Source organism: Anomalospiza imberbis, chromosome 5 (genome assembly GCF_031753505.1).
Source record: "Anomalospiza imberbis isolate Cuckoo-Finch-1a 21T00152 chromosome 5, ASM3175350v1, whole genome shotgun sequence".
Lineage (NCBI taxonomy): Eukaryota > Metazoa > Chordata > Aves > Passeriformes > Viduidae > Anomalospiza > Anomalospiza imberbis.
In genome coordinates this window covers 58,748,774-58,766,878 of record NC_089685.1, presented here as the reverse complement: position 1 = coordinate 58,766,878, position 18,105 = coordinate 58,748,774, and the positions used below count along the sequence as shown (strand labels likewise).

General features: G+C 42.4%; 1 protein-coding gene across 7 annotated transcripts in view; it reads left to right on the top strand.

The window, feature by feature from the left end:
- Positions 1 to 18,105, top strand: part of SYN3 (synapsin III) — a 247,411-nt gene that overhangs the window by 90,815 nt on the left and 138,491 nt on the right. For all 7 annotated transcript variants that reach the window (XM_068191089.1, XM_068191091.1, XM_068191088.1 and 4 more), the window contains one exon: positions 7,566 to 7,657. In XM_068191089.1, coding sequence (XP_068047190.1) covers positions 7,566 to 7,657 — 92 coding nt within the window. The remainder of the gene's footprint in view (positions 1 to 7,565; positions 7,658 to 18,105) is intronic.

Below are 18,105 nucleotides of genomic sequence, written 5' to 3'. Positions count from 1 at the left end.
CCTGTCTCAGATAACCACACATTATTAACTCAGCCAGAAATGCAGTTTGCCTTAGGAGCTTTTTTTAGATTTTATAGGAGAAAAACCACTTTTGATCTTAAAAGCTAAATAACAAAGAAGTTTGAATGGCAGAAAGCAATGAAAGGAAATATCCAAATGTTAAATACTCTTGGAAAACCACATTGCAAAAAAGCCACTGCCTTATTTTTACTGACCATGCTAACTCTGCCATTTTTCCAGGATGTTCAGTAGTTTGTTTGAACTTTTTCTCCTCCTCTTTCATATCCATCTCTGTTACATTTTAATTCTTTCTAAGCAAGCCATTTTAGCAATCTGTGGGGGAAGCAGAACAGGATAGTAGGTGATATTTTTTGAAAGCTGTGGCATCACTTATTTGTAATGGAGCAGGAGTGCTGCAAGCAGCAGCGTCTCTCCCTCTCTCAGCAGCGGGAAGTCAGTTATCTAATGTGGTTGTACACCCCTACCAGCTCTCCAGGCTGCCTCCCCCCTCCTCTGAGGAATGCAGGACATATGTGATCATGCTGTCCTGCTCTGTCTGTCCCCCACACCCAGCTCTGTAGAACACATTGGCTCACTTCAGCTGAATTCGAGAAACAGGCAGATGTTTGAAGATACTAAGTTTCTGCAAGAGGTGAATCCAGTTCATGTTAGACACTGGGTAATACACAGGGAAGAGGCTGTTAAATGCCATCCTGCTGCTCAGGGAGCTGCTTCTGCAAGTCTCAGCTTGTATGAAAATAGGTTTAATGGATTCTCAAATAAGGTTTTCTGGTTCTTTGGCACTGAGTGAATTGCATACCTTGATAGCAACCCCAGGCCCTAGTTTGTCACATCCATTATCCCCAGGAAGAGACAGGGGTTACTGTGGGCATCACCTAGTGCCAGTGGATGAGGAGAGAGCTGGCAGGGACACTGTGGTGTGTACACCACTCTCCTGCCATTCATTGAAATTAATGTGAAGCCTGACTTTGTTTCCACCTTTGTTTCTTCTCTTCTTATCTTCAGTGTAACACTGAAACCATATTTATAATATGTTTTAAAGGCTGAAGGATTTATTATTGTCCACCATGTAGTGAAACCAGGCAAGCAGCGCCATTGTCTTCTTCCTGCTGGCTGCAGGGAGGGAGGTGAAAGGCTTTGGTGGTGTAAAGCCAGTTCAATCACTCTCCTGAGTCATGGCCCCTTTTTCCTTGGAAGCAGTCTGGATTACATTTTGCTTTTTTCGGTATTTTTCCACTTCTGTGGCAATGATAGCCATTCATGAAACTGATTGAAACACTGGTCCAAAAGTGAAAATCTATTTGACATATTCTGATTAAAACCCTGATGGTTTAAGTTTTACTCAGTGTGGGTAAAGCTCTAAGCTTTAAGAGAACAGCTGAGTCTAAAAATACTATCTCTATTTTATGCTAAAAATAAGCTGCTTAGATTTTGATCGACATTGTTGCTTTTACTTCTCTGGTGATTTCTAGCTTTCAGAACTGCAGTGTATGCATCTCCAGTTCTTTTCTCTAGAAATACAAATACTAAAAAAGTTCTTTTAGAAATGAAAAGCATAAGTTTGAATAAATGGCTCTAGAAGTTGAATTTAAAGAAGACTCTTAAAGTGCCTTGGGAGTGGACCACATTGCTTTAAGTCTCTCACAAAAAAAAAAATCGTGCTTTTATTTCTTCAGTTCTTCATTGGCCAGAGGACAGGAGGCATTAGGAACCACAGTATACTGAGGAAGAGGAGGAATTATATCATAGGCCTTATGCTCTGTCAGATGTTTTCCTTCATTAGAGAGAAACTAATTCAGCACCTCCTTCCCCACCCTCTCTGTGCTGTCCCAGAGAAAACTAAAGCTTGCGTGCTCTAAGGATTTCTGGGATTTTTCATCTGGATCATAACATACCTTGTGTGGGGTCTCCTTGGGCATGAAACATGCCCCATGCCCCTGGGAATGCCTCGTGGCCATGTATCCCCAGCACACCCACGGACAAGCAGAGGAGGGCAAGAGAGATGGGGCTGAGACCTGGACAGCCACAAAGCCATCAGACAGACCATGACCCTGAGGATGGGGGACAGATGAGGGGGACACTTGACATCTGTCTGGAAGAGTGATTCTGCAAAACAGGAGCTATGCGGAGCAGGCTCACTGGGATAGTCATGGAGATCTGGCTGATGAGAGGAGACTGCAAGAGTTGAGTTTCTTTCTCCTGCCATAACAGAGGATAAAGGAGACATGAGTGCTTTCAATAAATACCTTGGTGCAAGTAAGGGTTTCAGGACACGGTGCCAAGGGTAGCAAGGGGTTAAACCCTATGGCTCTGATGAGCTTTTCCAGTCCTGTGCCCTGCATGGACCAATAAGGGGCACAGTAGGCAAGAGCAAGCATCACCTCTTAGAGAGAATCCACCACCTTCAGGATACTTTTCCTGCAGGTATTTCCCAAAGGAATTTTAATATGTTCAGAGACATCTTTCCTGGCATTGGCTAACTGATGGTCAAGCAGGGTGAAAAGTGTGAAAGAGGAGTCATGAAGCCCAAAGGTCCATCTACATTTTTATGCCTGATGTTTGTTCACCCTTCTTCTTCCCACCATTTCCTGCTGTGACGAGGTGGGTCCGTCTGTCCGTCTGACACGCATTTTTCTTGCACAGCTCATTCACTTGTTCCCACTGTTCAGTTTATTTTCAGGGAATGATTATTCAGTGAACTCCTATGTACATGCTTCTGGAAAAGTCTTGTGGTGTATATTATGACTCCATTGGCAGCATTGTCAGGAAAAATTTGTACTTGGCAGTCACAGAAGATAATTGTAATACAAATCATGAATTACAGCTCCATTGTACTTCCCGCCCTAAAGAGGTATTTTCATGTGTGGTGTAAAATGGTGCTTTCAAAAGGTAGAGTCTGACAGGTCTGTGTGTGTGATGAAAGGAAAACTAGCCTCTTGTCAAACAAGGGTATAATTTTTATTCATTATATGTTTAGGGTTTGGGTTTTTTTCCAGCTGAATGCCAGAAAGCAGTTCAAGAACAGCAACAGAGTTCTCATAGCTTGCCACATGCAAGCATTCAGAAACCATGAATAAAGGGAGAACGAGCAAGAATTACTCTAAAATCATTATTTTCTTAAATTAATACTATCTTTTTTTTTTTTTTTTTTTTAATTTTCATTGGCTTTTGGAAGTTTACAGAGTTCATGGTTTTGAGCCATTTCCTGGGATCAAAATATTTAGAAATGTGCTTTTTCTAAACTTCAAATTTTCAGGGAGTCACATAACTTCTGAAATGAAAACTCAAGAGACCATTCTGAATGCCATCAGAGCCAATGCACCAAAAGGTGTTCACACAGGTGAAGGCATGTGGACTTTCAGCACCAGCATTGTCTCTAGCCTAGAAGAATGCATCCCAGCTGCAGGACTTGTGAAGAGCACTTGTGGAAGCTGCTCTTGGAGCCACAAAGCAGTATTCACATCACAGATGAACTCTCTCCATTCTTTCCTCCCAGAGAGCAATCCTGGTATTGGGGATAGGTGGGGTGCAGGGTGCCTGCCCAAGGAAAAATGTCTCAGGAAAAGAGACGGGGAATCAGGATGTGTAATCTCTAATTCTGCATGCATGCATAGCCTCAGCCCTCATCCCATAGGCATCCAAACTATCTGCCCACCTTTCTGCCTGTGCAGGATTTAGGGATTGCTTACTTTCCCCTTGAGATCCTTGTAATGGCTGTAGTGAAATGTGCTGCTTTAGGAATGCAGCCTGATGTGGGCCTTTCCTTGTACATATTGGAAGATCCACCAAAAAATAAGGCATAAAATCCACAGAGGAATGTATGAGATTTGATTATACAGTAGCAATTCCTCATCCCCGGTGCCTAAGACATGGCACGGACCAGGCTAGTCAGTAGCCCAGACAAAGCAGTGCAAGGCTTACGGTGGATCTCAGCCAGAATATGAGCTAAAAAATAGTCACACTGCTGCATGTATGACAAATCCATACTCAAGCATATGGTTGGCAATTTTACATATGGAGGAAGTTGTGGATCTGCCAGAGAGAATCCCTGTGACAGCAACAACTCTGATCAATTCACTGAAAAACACCGCCTACAAGAAAATCTAACAAGAATGGGACTAGTTTTGTCTAAAAAAACAAAAAGGAAGGACAAGTCTTTGAGGAATAAGTCTTCAGGTACTTCAGAAAGAAGTCATGGACACAAAAAAAAATGCTGCCTGAAAAAGTAAGGAGAGAGATTTAGATAGGGCTTTGGGAAAATTTTCCATTGTTGTTAAGGTACAGACTGCCTGAGGAGGTTCCTCATCTATGAAAGACAGAGGAAGGTTATGTAGTATCTGCACACAATGGTAGAGGCAAAGCTGGTCATGCCTTAGGAAAGAGAGAAAGACTATGTGATGTCTTGAAGTCCTTCCAACATAGTTTTCTGTTATTCTACAAAAAATGCTTGAAATACACCTTGAACACGTGCTTCCCTTAAATCACTAACAGGCATAGCTACCAAGTCAGGCATTTCTACTATTGCATTATTGAAAATGACAATATCTTCCTGTTTTAATATCAGGAAACAGAAATAGACATTCTAAAATAGCTCACCAAAAGGATCTCCAGCACACAGAGGATGCTGATGGAAACTGAGAGTACCTTAAGGTTTAGTCCAAATGATTTGGCGAGTCTTCCAGTTCTTAATACCTGAAGGAGGAATTTTTGACAAAACTGTGATCAAAGTAGCTGTGGGCATCATCTCACATCTGAGCCTCACAGGGCTATGAAATATTTCTACTCCCACTGTCTTATTACATTATTCTTCAAGACCGATTGTGTCACGTTTGTCACATGTAGTTTGCTCTTGTCCTGAATGCTTTTGCAGCCACTGGCACTGCTGCAAAGTATAAAACACCATCAGGCCAATGCAATGTCTTCTTCTGTTCCATGATTCCTAATGCAAATGACTCTGCAAGGCCACGGGGAGCCGGGCTCTCCTGTTTTATGCATAGTTACCTGTCACTCTATCTGCATGGGCTGCTTTCAAAGACCTCTTTGTCTGCAAGGTAAACTCAGGCTGGAGATGATCTCAGAGCTGAAATCCCAGCCAAGGGAAGTCATCGGGCTACAAACCCACAAAGTTAAAAATACAGGGAGCACTGGAAAATCAACAGGAAACAATTTCTGCTGACTGAAGGTTTTAGCCTTCTTCCAAAAGCCAGCTAGCAGCGGCCTGTTGGATGGAACAAAGCAGCTACATGAAAGCAGCAGCATTCCTTAACTTTGTTAAAGCAGAAGGCAAAGGTCAAGATTGTCCCTCAGCTCCAATTGTAGATCTGGACATTTTGGGAGTGAGATAGCTGAAACCCCAGGACCCTCTCTACACTTCTCTCTCCTTGCCAGTGTTCCCTGGACAATGGTTGCCAAAGGGGATTTCTCCTTTTCTTCTGGCTCTTGACATTAGCAGGGCCTGAAATTGGTCCTGGCAGTTTGGCATGAAGTACTCACCAGCTCGGGGGGTTCTCAGGCCTGTTTGCAGGTCAGGTGTCTGAGCACAGCTTTGTTTGGCCTGACTGCCTCAGGGAAACGCCTGTCAGACCAACTTAGTCAGAATGCAAGTACCCCTCATCAAATGAAGATTGCCCATTTTCACCCCCAGCAAAGAGGAGTGTTAAGCTCTTTACTACAAACTATCGCAGAAAAAAATTTTGGAAGAAAAGCATAAAGAACATGAAAACACAGACCTAAAACTTCCCTTTCTTGCACTGGTGTTCACATCAGATGATGCATTCCTCAGCAAGAGAAGCTGGAGGTCCAGCTGGACAACACTCTGCTTTCAGACTGGGACATCTCTGAGGCATATGGAGATACAGAGGTGGGAAAAACATCCTTTCATCTCCCCAGTCCACAGAGCCTCTGGAGCTAATGTGTAAACTAGCAAGCTTGCCATGACCCGTTGGGGAGATCACTGATGGTGCCCAAAGCATCTGATCTTACTGAGTTTGTCCAAGTTAGACTCCTCTCTCCCTAGGTCTCCTGAGATTTTTCATATGTGTAAAAGGCAGGTGCCTTTCAGGGGTACATGTTTTCTTACCTCTGATCCGATAGGGTCACTGAAGAAGCGTGGCTGTGGCCAAGGCAACACAGTGCAATATCTCATGAGCAAAACCCAGGCAGTCACCTGAACCACTGCCAACCCCTCCCTGTGAGCATGTCTCTGTGTGTGTTTGTGTTTGAAGCAGAATTTATTTCTTGGCAATAGGAATGTTCCCCCTCTTTTCATTGTAATTGGGAGTTACAATGATGTAAGATCATTTAAGGGTGTTGCTTTAAAAAGTTTACGCAGAGCTGCAGACATGAAATCTCATTACATCATCGGGTCACCAGTCTACAGCCATTGCTTTAAAATTATGTGGATTTTAAAATGAAAGTTGGAAATTATTTTTTCATTTGTCGTCTGGCCTTTGAGCCTTTACAGGTGCACTAGTTCTCCATTAGCAAGTTTTTTCCATGAGTTCATGAGGACAAAACATGCTTTTTTTTTTCTTGCCTTTTTTTTTCCTTTTTTTTAATGTATAAAAGTTGTTCTTGGCACTATCTTTTGGTTCCAACTAATAGAAGTAGCAGAAGAACATTAAACAGTACAAGGATCTCAATAAAGTCCTAAGTATTAGCAGCACCATCTGAGTGTTCTGGTATTATACAGCTACTGGTTAGAAGATGATTTTACTGCTGCCCAGTCTTCATCATACTAAGTCTGAAAAAATGCCTTAAAAGGAAGGGGAAAAAAACTGCTCAAAGGGAGAAGACTAAATTTTCTGCCTCAAAAAATGAAATGTGTTCATTTACATTTATCATAATCACCCCATGTCTTTTGCTCCCCACTGCTGAAATATCCCTTGCCAACCTTTCCAGCCTTGCAAGTCATGCTTCTTTTAAAATACAAAGTGTTTTAATAATTGAGCAGCTCTGTTAATAACTTACCCAGCTTTGCTAACTCTTTAATAGTAAAAATCTTAGTAATTTTCATCAAATGACATCAGGTGACCTCTGCTTATCACCTTCCTGCAACATAATGAGGTTTAAAAAGGTTTAAATCTTTTGTATTAGGTTTATAGCTAGCCAGTGGCACGACAGCCAATTCAGACATAATTCTAAATGGATATCTCCAAGTAGAAGTTTGGAATTTGAATTCAAATGACCTTACGTCTTTATTATTATTATTATTATTATTATTATTATTATTATTATTATTATTATTATTATTCTTTCCTGTGTGCATTTTTCAGCCTGCTCATTCGTAATTCCTTCAGTACTTATTACTGCAGTAAGCCTAATCCTGTGTACTTTTACACCTCAAGTGTGGGAGTCATAAATACTTCTGCAGTCTCTCAGGGCAAACTAGCTATAATTGGATCTCCAGTTGCCTCACAGAAAAAAAATTTAAAAAAAAAAAGAAGGAAAGGCACATTCCAGACAAAGAAAATTCTGCGTCTGTGGCTGTGTGTTTGTGTCTCTGAAACCCTTGAGTAACACTTTGTCCTTTTGCTCCACTCCAGGCTGAGTTCTCTGAGTTGAACCTGGCTGCTTACGTCATGGGTGGCTGCATGGTGGACATGCAGGTCATGAGGAACGGCACCAAGGTGGTCAGGTGAGGAGCATCAGCTGGTCTTGGAAACTGGACTTTGTGGATCAATGTTGGGGCAAGCAGGTTGGCCTCAAGGGGTGACAAATATCTGAATCAGGGCAGCACAGTCCTGGTAGCTTCAAGGATTCTTGGAAGTGGTGAAAAGACAGGCCTGACTCTGGTGGGTTTGTATCAGGTCTCAGGTGCACATTATGCCATACAGTCATTGTTTCCAGTCTAGACCCTTCATGCAATAGCAAATGCCACTTTCTCGGGTTGTTTTTAGCCTCCAGTCTCCCAATAAAAGGGACAACACATCTTCTCCCTTGATTTTTCTCCCCTTCTCTGTCAACTAACCCTCATTTTAAACAGTGTCTCTAATTCATTAGCCTACCTGTCTTGGGCCCTGATCCCAGTGGACTGCCCTTGCAATAGCCACTAAGCGCAGATGACCAGATCAAGAGCAGCCCTGAGAAGGACTTGAGGGTGTTGGAGGATGTGAAGCTTGGCATAAGCCAGCAGTATGCTCTCACAGCCCTGAAAGCCAACCACATCCTTGGCTGCCTCCAAAGAAGTGTGGCCAGCAGGGCAAGGGAGGGGATTCTGCCCATTTGCTCTGTTCTGGTGGCCCCCCCACCTGAAACACTGCATCCAGCTCTGGGGCACCCAATGTAAGAAGGACGTGGAGCTGTTAGAGCAAGTCCAAAGGAGGGTCTTGAGAACCATCAGGAGGTTGAAACACATCTCCTGGGAAGACAGGCTGAGAGTTGGGGATGTTCAGCCTAGAGATGAGAAGGAGAGACTTTATGGGACCTTCAAGTACCTAAAGGGTACTACAGTAGAGTTTTGCAAGGGCGTGTAGTGATAGGACAAAGGGGAATGGCTTTAAACTGAATGGGGGTGGATTTAGGCTATATACCAGGAAAATATCCTTTACTGTGGGGGTGGTGAGGCACAGGCACAGGCTGTCCAGAGAAGGTGTGGATGTCCACGCCTGGCAGTGCTCAGTGTTGGATGGTGCTTTGAGCATCCCAGTGGAAGGTGTCCCTGCTCATGGCAAGGAGGTTGGAACAAAATGACCTTCAAGGTCCCTTCCAATGCAAACTGTTCTGTAATTCTATGATCCTGATGTTTGTAGCCTGATTTGTTCCTGAAACACCACTTTTTTTTTTTTTTTTTTTTTTTTTTTTTTTTTTTTTTTTTTTTTTTTTTTTTTGTGGGAGATTCCCAGTGCTCTGGCCTTGCCCTGTGGTATATCTCAGAGCTAATACCTATCTCTGTCATGAGGATTTCTGTCCTACTAGCATTACTTCATAATTGCAGTCATTGCAAGCAGACTCTTTTCCCAAGCCGTGCTTCTCCAATCACACATCCAATTCACTTCCCAAAAGCATTGCTCCCCTTCTTTCAAGCACCAGAGTGACAGCAATTTGGAGCTAATGTTAGATGCATCTTTACAAGTTCTATGTAAAGAATAGTGTACATTGTCACATCTATTTATGATGCCTCTGTTTACCTTCACCAAGATTGCCTACCACCCTATTATCCCCAATCCTTCATCTTTATAGTTTTATTACAACTCTACATTTCATCTTTGATACAATAGCTTTTCTCTGTTTGTCTTGAAATCTCATTGCTGTTCTAAATTAATTTTTCTATCCACCCTCCTTCTTTTTGTACAGTTCCTTTGCACTTTTTGGTGTATTCAGCATCTTTGAATTTAATACTGTTGACACATTTAATCAATGCTTTTTTCTGTTTGCAACTAGTTCAAAGTTAGAGGTAGAGACACATAATGTAAACATGCTGTGATATTTTTGAAAGGGGTTATTAGAACAGCTGAAGAACTGTAATTTTGAGCATGCTGGCCTCAGTTTAATTTCTCAAAATCTCATTTCCAGTCCAAACAGCGCAAAGCAAAACATGTCACTGTCAATTAGCTATGACTGTGGTCCATCAATTCATTTCAGGTCTTGACATCTATCTTAGTACATCCTCAAGTCTCCATTTGTTCTTTGGTAAAATTTCACGAGCCTCTGCTAAAAAATTTTAAAGCTGTGTCTGTTACATGCATTTGCTTTCTCCTGTCCCACAAATGTCTGTTTCTGAGTGAAACAAAGCATTATGTCCCATGAACTAGCTGCTGGAGCACTCATCAGACAGTGTGCAGCACTAATGCACTCCTGTGTTCGCTTGCTCATGGTGCTGGAAGGTTTCCCAAGAACCATTTCCTAGGTTGATCACATCTTCATTTTCCTTCCTGTGTATTTCCTCTCAAAGCCATTCATACATCTGGCAGAAAGATCTTGAGCTATTAAACTGAAACTGAAGACAAAATTTATTTTACAAAACTGTCTGGGGCATGGTGTTCATGTTTCTGCTCACAGTCAACACACAGGTATTCCAGCTACCATTTTTGCATGGATATTTTTATGTGAATTACGTGGGTTTTTGAATGGCATTAGCTCAGGTGGGTTTGTTGGGTTTTTTTTTTTTTGTTTGGTTTGGTTTGGTTTTTTGTTTTTTTTTTCATTCCTGCATGTTTAAGGACACATTTGCATTGTGGGAAGAAGTTTTGGTAAATATATACTTATCTGGATATGCAATTTACATAGCATATGCTACATGCCATAATCCTTGCAAACAGCAAATATTTGTTTACAGGCTGTGCTGATGTGCCCCTGTTTGCCTAGCTCAGTGAGTTTAAGAGCTCAGGTCAGCCAATGTCCACAGCCACTCCAATACTCTAGAAGGTATAGAAATTAAAACTCTTTTTCACTTTAGAAAGCAAAGCTGTGTAGAGGCACCTCGACCCATCCACATGGGTACATCTGCTTCCCACTCCCTTCAAGTCCCACCATCCCATCCACAGCCATGTCCTGCCTGGCCACAGACACCTTTCAGAGTGCCCAGCCACAGGGAGACACCTTCAACTCACACATGTGCACCAACCCTCCTCTTGCTGTCATCTTCTTTCCATCATTTATTTGGCCTCTGTTAATTATTGATCAAAACATTCAGTCAAAAGTCAGAATGCTTCTAGATGGTGAAATATAATACACATCATATTTTTTTGAATTCCCAGAGTCATAGAAATCCCACTAACAATTTATAAGGAGGTAAATACAACACCCTCTTGCTAGCAAGCACATTTGGGATTCCCCCTGCAGGAGCCCTGCCTGCTTCACATTCCTCTTCAAAGGGAGAGCAATAGAATGTAGCAGTTTAGTGGAAAGACAGTGAATATACTACAGACCAGTAGATTTAAATCACTGAAATAATATATTTCTTAACAGCAACAATTCATATTCATATTCATATTCATATTCTGCAACCGCTGGGCTGCCCTCTCCAATTTGACATTGCATTAACTGATAAGCTATCTAACAATTTACTAGCCCATTAAATTCTGTCATTTTGCAGCAGGTCTCCTAGTTCTTTCTTTAAATTGGAAATAACATATGGAACCTGTAAAGCAAAGTTTAAACCAAAGTTTTTTTCTGCCGATCACTTGGTATTTTCTGATACCTTGGAGTTAAGGCTTTCTTTCACACCCCATGTCAATTGATTTGAACCACACCAGGAAAAAATTGTGGTTCTTTTACCAGGAAGATAAATCCCCTAGTAAGAAGGTATAGCAATCCTTAAAGCCTTCCATTTACCACTTTTGCCTCAGGAAAATTTAAAAAAAAAAAAAAAAAGAAAACAAGATGCTCTAGAAATACTATTGGCAATTACAGAAAGCAAAGACATGGACATATACATGACTCCTAGCCTGTGCATCTTGAAATAAGTAGCTACAAGTAAGTTAGCAAACAATCTAACTGAAGCCAGACATTACATAGCTTGCCTGAGTTTTAAAACAAGTGTGGCTCCAAGAATTTAATTTTACAGTAACAATGTTCTGGGTCTCCAGCTTCTCTTTTTTAGTTACTACGTTCTGCACATCTGTAGGAGGGGATGGAGGATTTGAGATAGTGTCAGTGAAATGTGCTACTGGTGACAGAGGCTGTCATCTAACAAATCTAAAAAGCCGCATCTGTGTTTTCTGGGCCAATTCCACCATGGTTTGTGAAGGCTCCATCAGCCTGTTCAGCACATTTCCTTCAGACAGAGACCTGGCCATGAGGTATCTTGTGCAGCCTCTAGCAAGCACTTTTCTGTGTCAGTGCCCTGTAACCCTTGCCCTGACTGAGGACACTGGTGGGATCAGCTGGACACCAGGAGCAGTGTTGGGTTCAGCCAGGACTGGTGGGGTGGGGAATCTCCCGCACATTGGTCCTTGTTACCCCAGCACTTATTTGGAAAAAATTGGCAGCAGACCTTCCCTATTGAAAAGTTAAATATGGGAAGCAGGAGGTAGTGTTTATTCATCCCAAAGGATCCCTCACCAACTTAGACACAGCAACTCTTACAACAGAGAAATGGAATCATTTCTGGGTGCAATAGCTGTAGTACTAAAGAGTGTGTAAAAACAAGTGTGGGGTTATGCCTACTTTTAAAACACTTGAGTGGATTCTTCATCCTCCTCCCAATGCATACAGAACCTCCTTTTGGACAGGTCGACCTACACAAACAGAAAGAGAGTGAACCACCTGGAATCTAATTTACTCTAGTTCTTGGACTGTGTCACTTTTACTAGAGTTAGATGTGAGGAATGGGATTTTTATTTTCACATTCCTCTGAAGGGCCCTTCATATCAATATTTTGGCAGTGTAAAGAGGCTGTCAGTGTTGGCACTACACCCACTCTGAGATGCATTTATGCTTTCAGGATATTATAAAAGTGTCTAAGTAGAAATGAAAATTTGTGCTGTGTCTGTTTCTGACAGCAACATTTAGAGTCCCAAATGATGATCTCAGGTTCTGTATTCAATTAAATGCTTGACTGTTGGGCTTCAACAGACTTCAGCTATTAATTCCAGTAGATATAAGGCAGGGATATGTTGAAAACCTGGACAGCTCTTTTACCTGGGGAATACTAATGTCTTTAAGGATATAAATTAATCATGCACCAGACTGCTCTCATCTCCTGTCTCCCTGTAGAGCTTCCTCTTTTGCCATTGGGGTCAATCATCCAGGAGAGAAAGCACATTTTCATGTTTGCATGGGACCTGTCAGAGTGGTGGCCATACCACTTAGAGTGTTATGCAGGCTCCATCCAACCCCACAGCACAGACAACAGCTGGGGAGATGCCCAGGGTCTGACATGGGGAGGGCCCTGCGAGGAGAAATGGCCCTGGCAAGAGGGGTGTCCAAAGGAAAGAAGAACAGCACCCAGGACAAAGCTTTGCTTTGGGGAAGATCTCTGCCATGCAATGATGTTTAGTCCTACAGGTCTTGCCTGCATGTGGCCTGTGTGTGTAAGGTGTGTCTCCCCTGCTCACCCTGGATGATGTGCCCTTGCTACTCACAGCCATGATGGGGTCAATGAATTCTCCCCTTTGTCCACACAAGCCCTTTCATTCCTGTAGTTAACACTGACATTCCTGTTGCTTCCAGCCAATTCAGTGCTTCTGTGATTCCCTGTGCTGTGACAACAGCTCAGCAGCCTATTGAGTCACCATCCCTAAAATCCCTGAAAGTGCTTTTTTCCTTAAGCGTATTTTCACACAGCAAGCTACAGTATGGTCACAGCTTAAGGAGGCAAATCCTTTTACATGGGAGAGGTAGAGAAGAAACTGGCCAACTCACAGCTGTTTCCCTGCTATTCAGAGCTTGCAGACTCCAGGAGATCTGTTGGCTAAAAAAGATATATCTGCTCCAGGATGCAAGACTCTTTAAAGCCCAGTGAGGACACTGTCCTATGCCCACTGCATTTTTCCCATCCCAATAGGTTCACTCACCCCAAAGGTCCATTGAGAAGCAGCTGTCTGAAAGGGGGATGGAGGTTTTCTATCCTACAGAGGCCATGCTTGCTCACCACAACAGTAGTTGCACATTGCTAGAAAGGTGTTTTCTTGTCTCTCCAGGACTATTTGTTCACAGGTGTTGATGGTTTCTCGTAGCTCTTCTACAGGGACAATGCCCAGGAAGGTCATGGGTATAGCTGCTTTTCTTGGACACTGATGTAAGAAGTATTGGTAGGCAGTAGGTCATTGTCCAGCTTCTCATGTTCAAAGAAGCTTGTGCCAAAGACAAACTCCAGCCATTGTCTAATTCCCGTATTTTTTAAATTTAATTCTTGAGCCTAATTAGGGTCTTTTTTTAAATGTCTTTTTCTAGTTATTGTTGTTGTTTTGGGGGTTGGGGGGGAGGGTGGTGTTGGGTTGGTTGGTTGGTTGTTTTGCTGCTTCCAAACCAAATTTCTGCAATTTTCTGTGAAGTTGCAAATAGGAGAAAAACTGGCAGAAACTGATAGGGAAAGTTACGTTTCTAGCAGCCAGATGGAAAAATATGTTGAGTGCATGGTTGTCCCAAGTTTCACAGAAAATGCCCCATGGTGGAGTACAATATGTGCTATGTACTTAACACTGAGAAACATTTGGGCAGTATTTTTTCTATTGATGGCATGGCAATTCATAAATGTAATGGAGAAGTATGTGTAACAGCCTGTAAGCTTTTGAAAATTCAGTTTAGGCAAGGGACCAATGTGCCAAATGACCACTTTCCTCACTGAAATACCCTGCAGAGACAATGGGCTGGGGTGAGGTGTCTAACAGGCTATACACCCTGGCAAGCTGCAGTTACATATGAAGCAATTTAACACCTCTAGTAAACATTTATAAACTGAGAAATTATTCCCATATGGGGAAGGATCTAACATTGTTTTTTTCACCAATATCTCCCCCTCTTCACCTGCCTGTCCCTGTCCTCAATATTTTTTTTTAAATTTTTCTTTTAGCAGGAAGTACAAAAGAGAAGAGGCAGTGGAGTGTGATGATTTATGTATTTATTCTCAGTTACTTCCACCTCAGCTCCTGCTGCTAAACAGCTGCTTGGAGGCCTGCTTCTCCCCTGGGGGTTTGCTGATGTCCCAGATGAAAAATGTCCCCCTTCACCTCCCCGGCAGCTGGCGCCCAGCCGACATGCAGGCAGGATGCTGACAGTTATCGGGAAAGCATTTGGCATGCAGGCAGCTGCCAGAAAGAAAAAGTCACTCTGAGCAGACCAGGGTGGAGAGCATTTCAGATACTAAACTACTCCCTGACCCTTTTTGCATTTACAGTAATTCTTTCCAATAAGGAATAAGCCGCCAGGGTCTGGAACACTCAATATTTAGTTAATCCAGGATCAAATACAAGAATAGTTGAAAACTTTTGTATATTGTTTCAGTCTTGATCAGCTTTTTTTTTTTTTCTTTTTTCTTTTTTTTTTCTTTTTTTTTTAATCAATCCTTCCACAATTTGTCTCCTTTCCACAGGGGTTTTTACTAAGGCTTCTTCCAGGCAATGGCAATCATCCTAATGTCATTTCAAAGTTAGCCCTGCAATGAGCATGGTGTTGGGCCAGATGGTTTCCAAAGATCCTCTCCAACCTAAATTACTCTATGACTTTATTCTGTGATGTTGGAAAGTATTTGGATCACCTTCTGTAAAAGCTTAGGATCACAAACATTTTGAAGGCAAGTTGGTATTGGCAGGTGTGGTTGTTACTACTTTCAGGTTTTGTCTGAGTCCACATGCTTTTCCTTGTCAATGTCAATCAGTTTAGAAGTAAAATATATGGCAGACTTTTGAGACTGCCAGAGTAGAGTTCAGAGAGTGTGTGACATGATTTAATGGTTAGCTGAGCACTGACCTGTGGCTGAGAAGCAAATCAGAGCATCTTCCATGCTTTCCTCATCTGCCTGCAGTGTTATTGGTCCTACTGCAACTGTGATTCCTGGCTCCTGCTGCTTTTGCTGCACTAATCTCCCACACTCCCCATGTTTTTTACTCAGCCATTCTCTATTACAATGTTAAAAAAAAAAAAAAAAGAAACAAATCTGCTTCTCTCCTCCAGCCTAGTAAGGAGAGATTATTCTTTATTCTATGTTGCTTTCTTTTTTCTCTAAAACCAGCTCTGTGTTACCTTATTTATATAAGCAGTCACATTTGTTCTTTCTTTGAATAACTGCAGCAGGGTTCTTTCTGGGGAAAATATGACATGAGGTTTTGACTGAAAGGACATTTTTTCTTAGCAAATTTTCTGCTTTACTAAAGCATCAAACAGAAGGTTAAATCTAACACTGTGATAGGGGAAAATGTCATTGATTTCATATTAATTTTCAGTAATGTAATAACAATGCTATTAACACTGAAGCAATGCACAAAAAGAACTTGTTCCTATTTGTAAATGCCATTTTCTATTAGGTGTCAGACACCTGAGGCACTGCATATTTGGAGGGATTTTTGCACTTCTTGGGCAAAAGTTGCAGCCTCTTATGGCTTGGACTTGTGTCTCTGACACTTTCCTGAAGGCTTCATTAATTGCCAGTAATGCAAAACTTGTTGTATCATTTTGCTAAACTATGCAGTTCTCTTCTTCTCTTTGTCATGCCAGATAGGAAAGGCTTTGGAAGGGAACTTAGAGTGTCTTGATCCCTGGGAAGTATCTGAAAGCTGAATGAAGTCTCCTAGAATAATGGAGGGTAGCCAGAACCTGAAGTGAGGATGTCATCTTCAGTGTCCTGGGAAGATCTTTTTCTATTGACACAAAGGGCAAAGTGTCTTGTAAGATTGTCAGTCTTCTAAAAAGAGAGCAGGAGAGCCCATCCTTCTCTAAAAACACCGGGAAAAAGCTCTCTTACCCATCACAGTGCTGAAATATAAAGCACCCTTTGGCTGCAAATGATTATGCACAGCAGAAGAGGTCATAAAGAAGTATTTTGACAATCACAGAATTGGTTGGGAAAGACCTCTAAGGGCATTGACCCAACCATTAATGAGCACTGCCATTTTCACCACTAAATCACACCCCTAAGTGCCATATCCCATAACTTTGAACAGTTCAAGGGGTGGTGACTCAACTACTTCCCTGGGCAGACTGTCTCAAAGTTTGATAACCCTTTCCATGAAGAAATTTTTCCTGATATCCACTCTCCTGACACAACCTGAGGCTATTCCCTCTTGTCCTATACCTTGTTACCTGGGAGAAGAGGCTGATCCCCACCTCACTACAACACATTCCAGCACCTCATGTCTTTCTTTCAGTGAGGGACCAACACTGAACACAGGATTTGATGTATGGCTTCACCAGTGCTCACCACAGGGGGACAATCTCATGTGTTGATCACACTATTTCTGATGTAAATAGTGTATTCTTCTGTGTTCTTTCTTCATGCCCTCGAATCTCTTTGTGCTTCAGTGAGAAAAGCTGAAGGACCAGGAAGCAAGTCAGAGTTATGGCTATATGCAGAAATAAGAAATAGGAGATCTCTTTAAGGCATGAAACCTCCCAGCAGGAATTGTTGTCATCATCTTCTCTACCACAAAGCAGGCTGAGGAGCTGCTTTCTGCACAGAAATGTTATTGATTGTTATTCATTTTGCCGCTGGTCTCCGTTTCTCCGTTCAGGCTCTAGTTGCTCTTCAGCTGATGTTTATTCTCAGCTAGTCCCAGGCCTGGCACTCCACTGCCTTGTTCTCAGTATCCATGGGAACATTCACATTGTTCCACAGCTCAAAACAGGGATTCAGTGTCCACCTTCACTTTAGAGATTCACTCCTCATCTTCTGCATGAGAGAGTGCCCTGCCTTCCTACAGGACACAGAGTTTGAGAATAGGCTTTTCTACATTAATTCTGTATTCTTGTGTCCATCGTCTTAAGTGGAGAAACTCTTTCTTTGCCAGGATCTGAAAGGACAAGAGCTTTTTTCCTGAGCTTTTGGCTGACAAAAGTAAAGCAAATGAAGGCAGTTTCTCAGCCACTGTGTGTCTTCCCCCTCTCAGAAAGCTGGATGAAGAGAGATATGCCCAGAGCTCCTGCCTCTCCAGGCAGGAGAGTTCAGTAAGTCAGCACAGATACTGAGGCCTGGTCCTAAGTAGCTGGTTAATCCTTCCTGGGGACCTGTGCCTGCCTCCAGGGTACTTTGTACACAGCAAGTTCAGCAGAATGGAGCAGCTCAGACTTTCCAAGATTTGTATTCACGTGCTGTTTCTCAGCAGGGGCCACCCCATTGACACCAGGGAGGTCCATAAATCAGCTGCACAGCGATAGCACAGCCCTCTCGATGCTCATTATGCATCTCGCTGCTGGAGGAAAGCACCACCTTTGGTGCCAAGTACATTAGGGAACATGCCTAGGTTTAAAAAAACTCCATGGGAGGGAATCACAACATTTCTACAGCTTGGCCTCTTGCATCACAAAAGCTGAGCATGCTCCTCACCGTGTCTCAGGCGGGTGATAACAAAAGTCCAAGGTCAACAAACAAAATGAACAGCTTTAAAACAACAAAGCTGTGCTGGGGTATGTGTACAGTATTTGTTGCCACAATCTGGCCCAGAGTCACCATCTCACATTTCCCTGCCAGAATGATGGAAATATAAATAG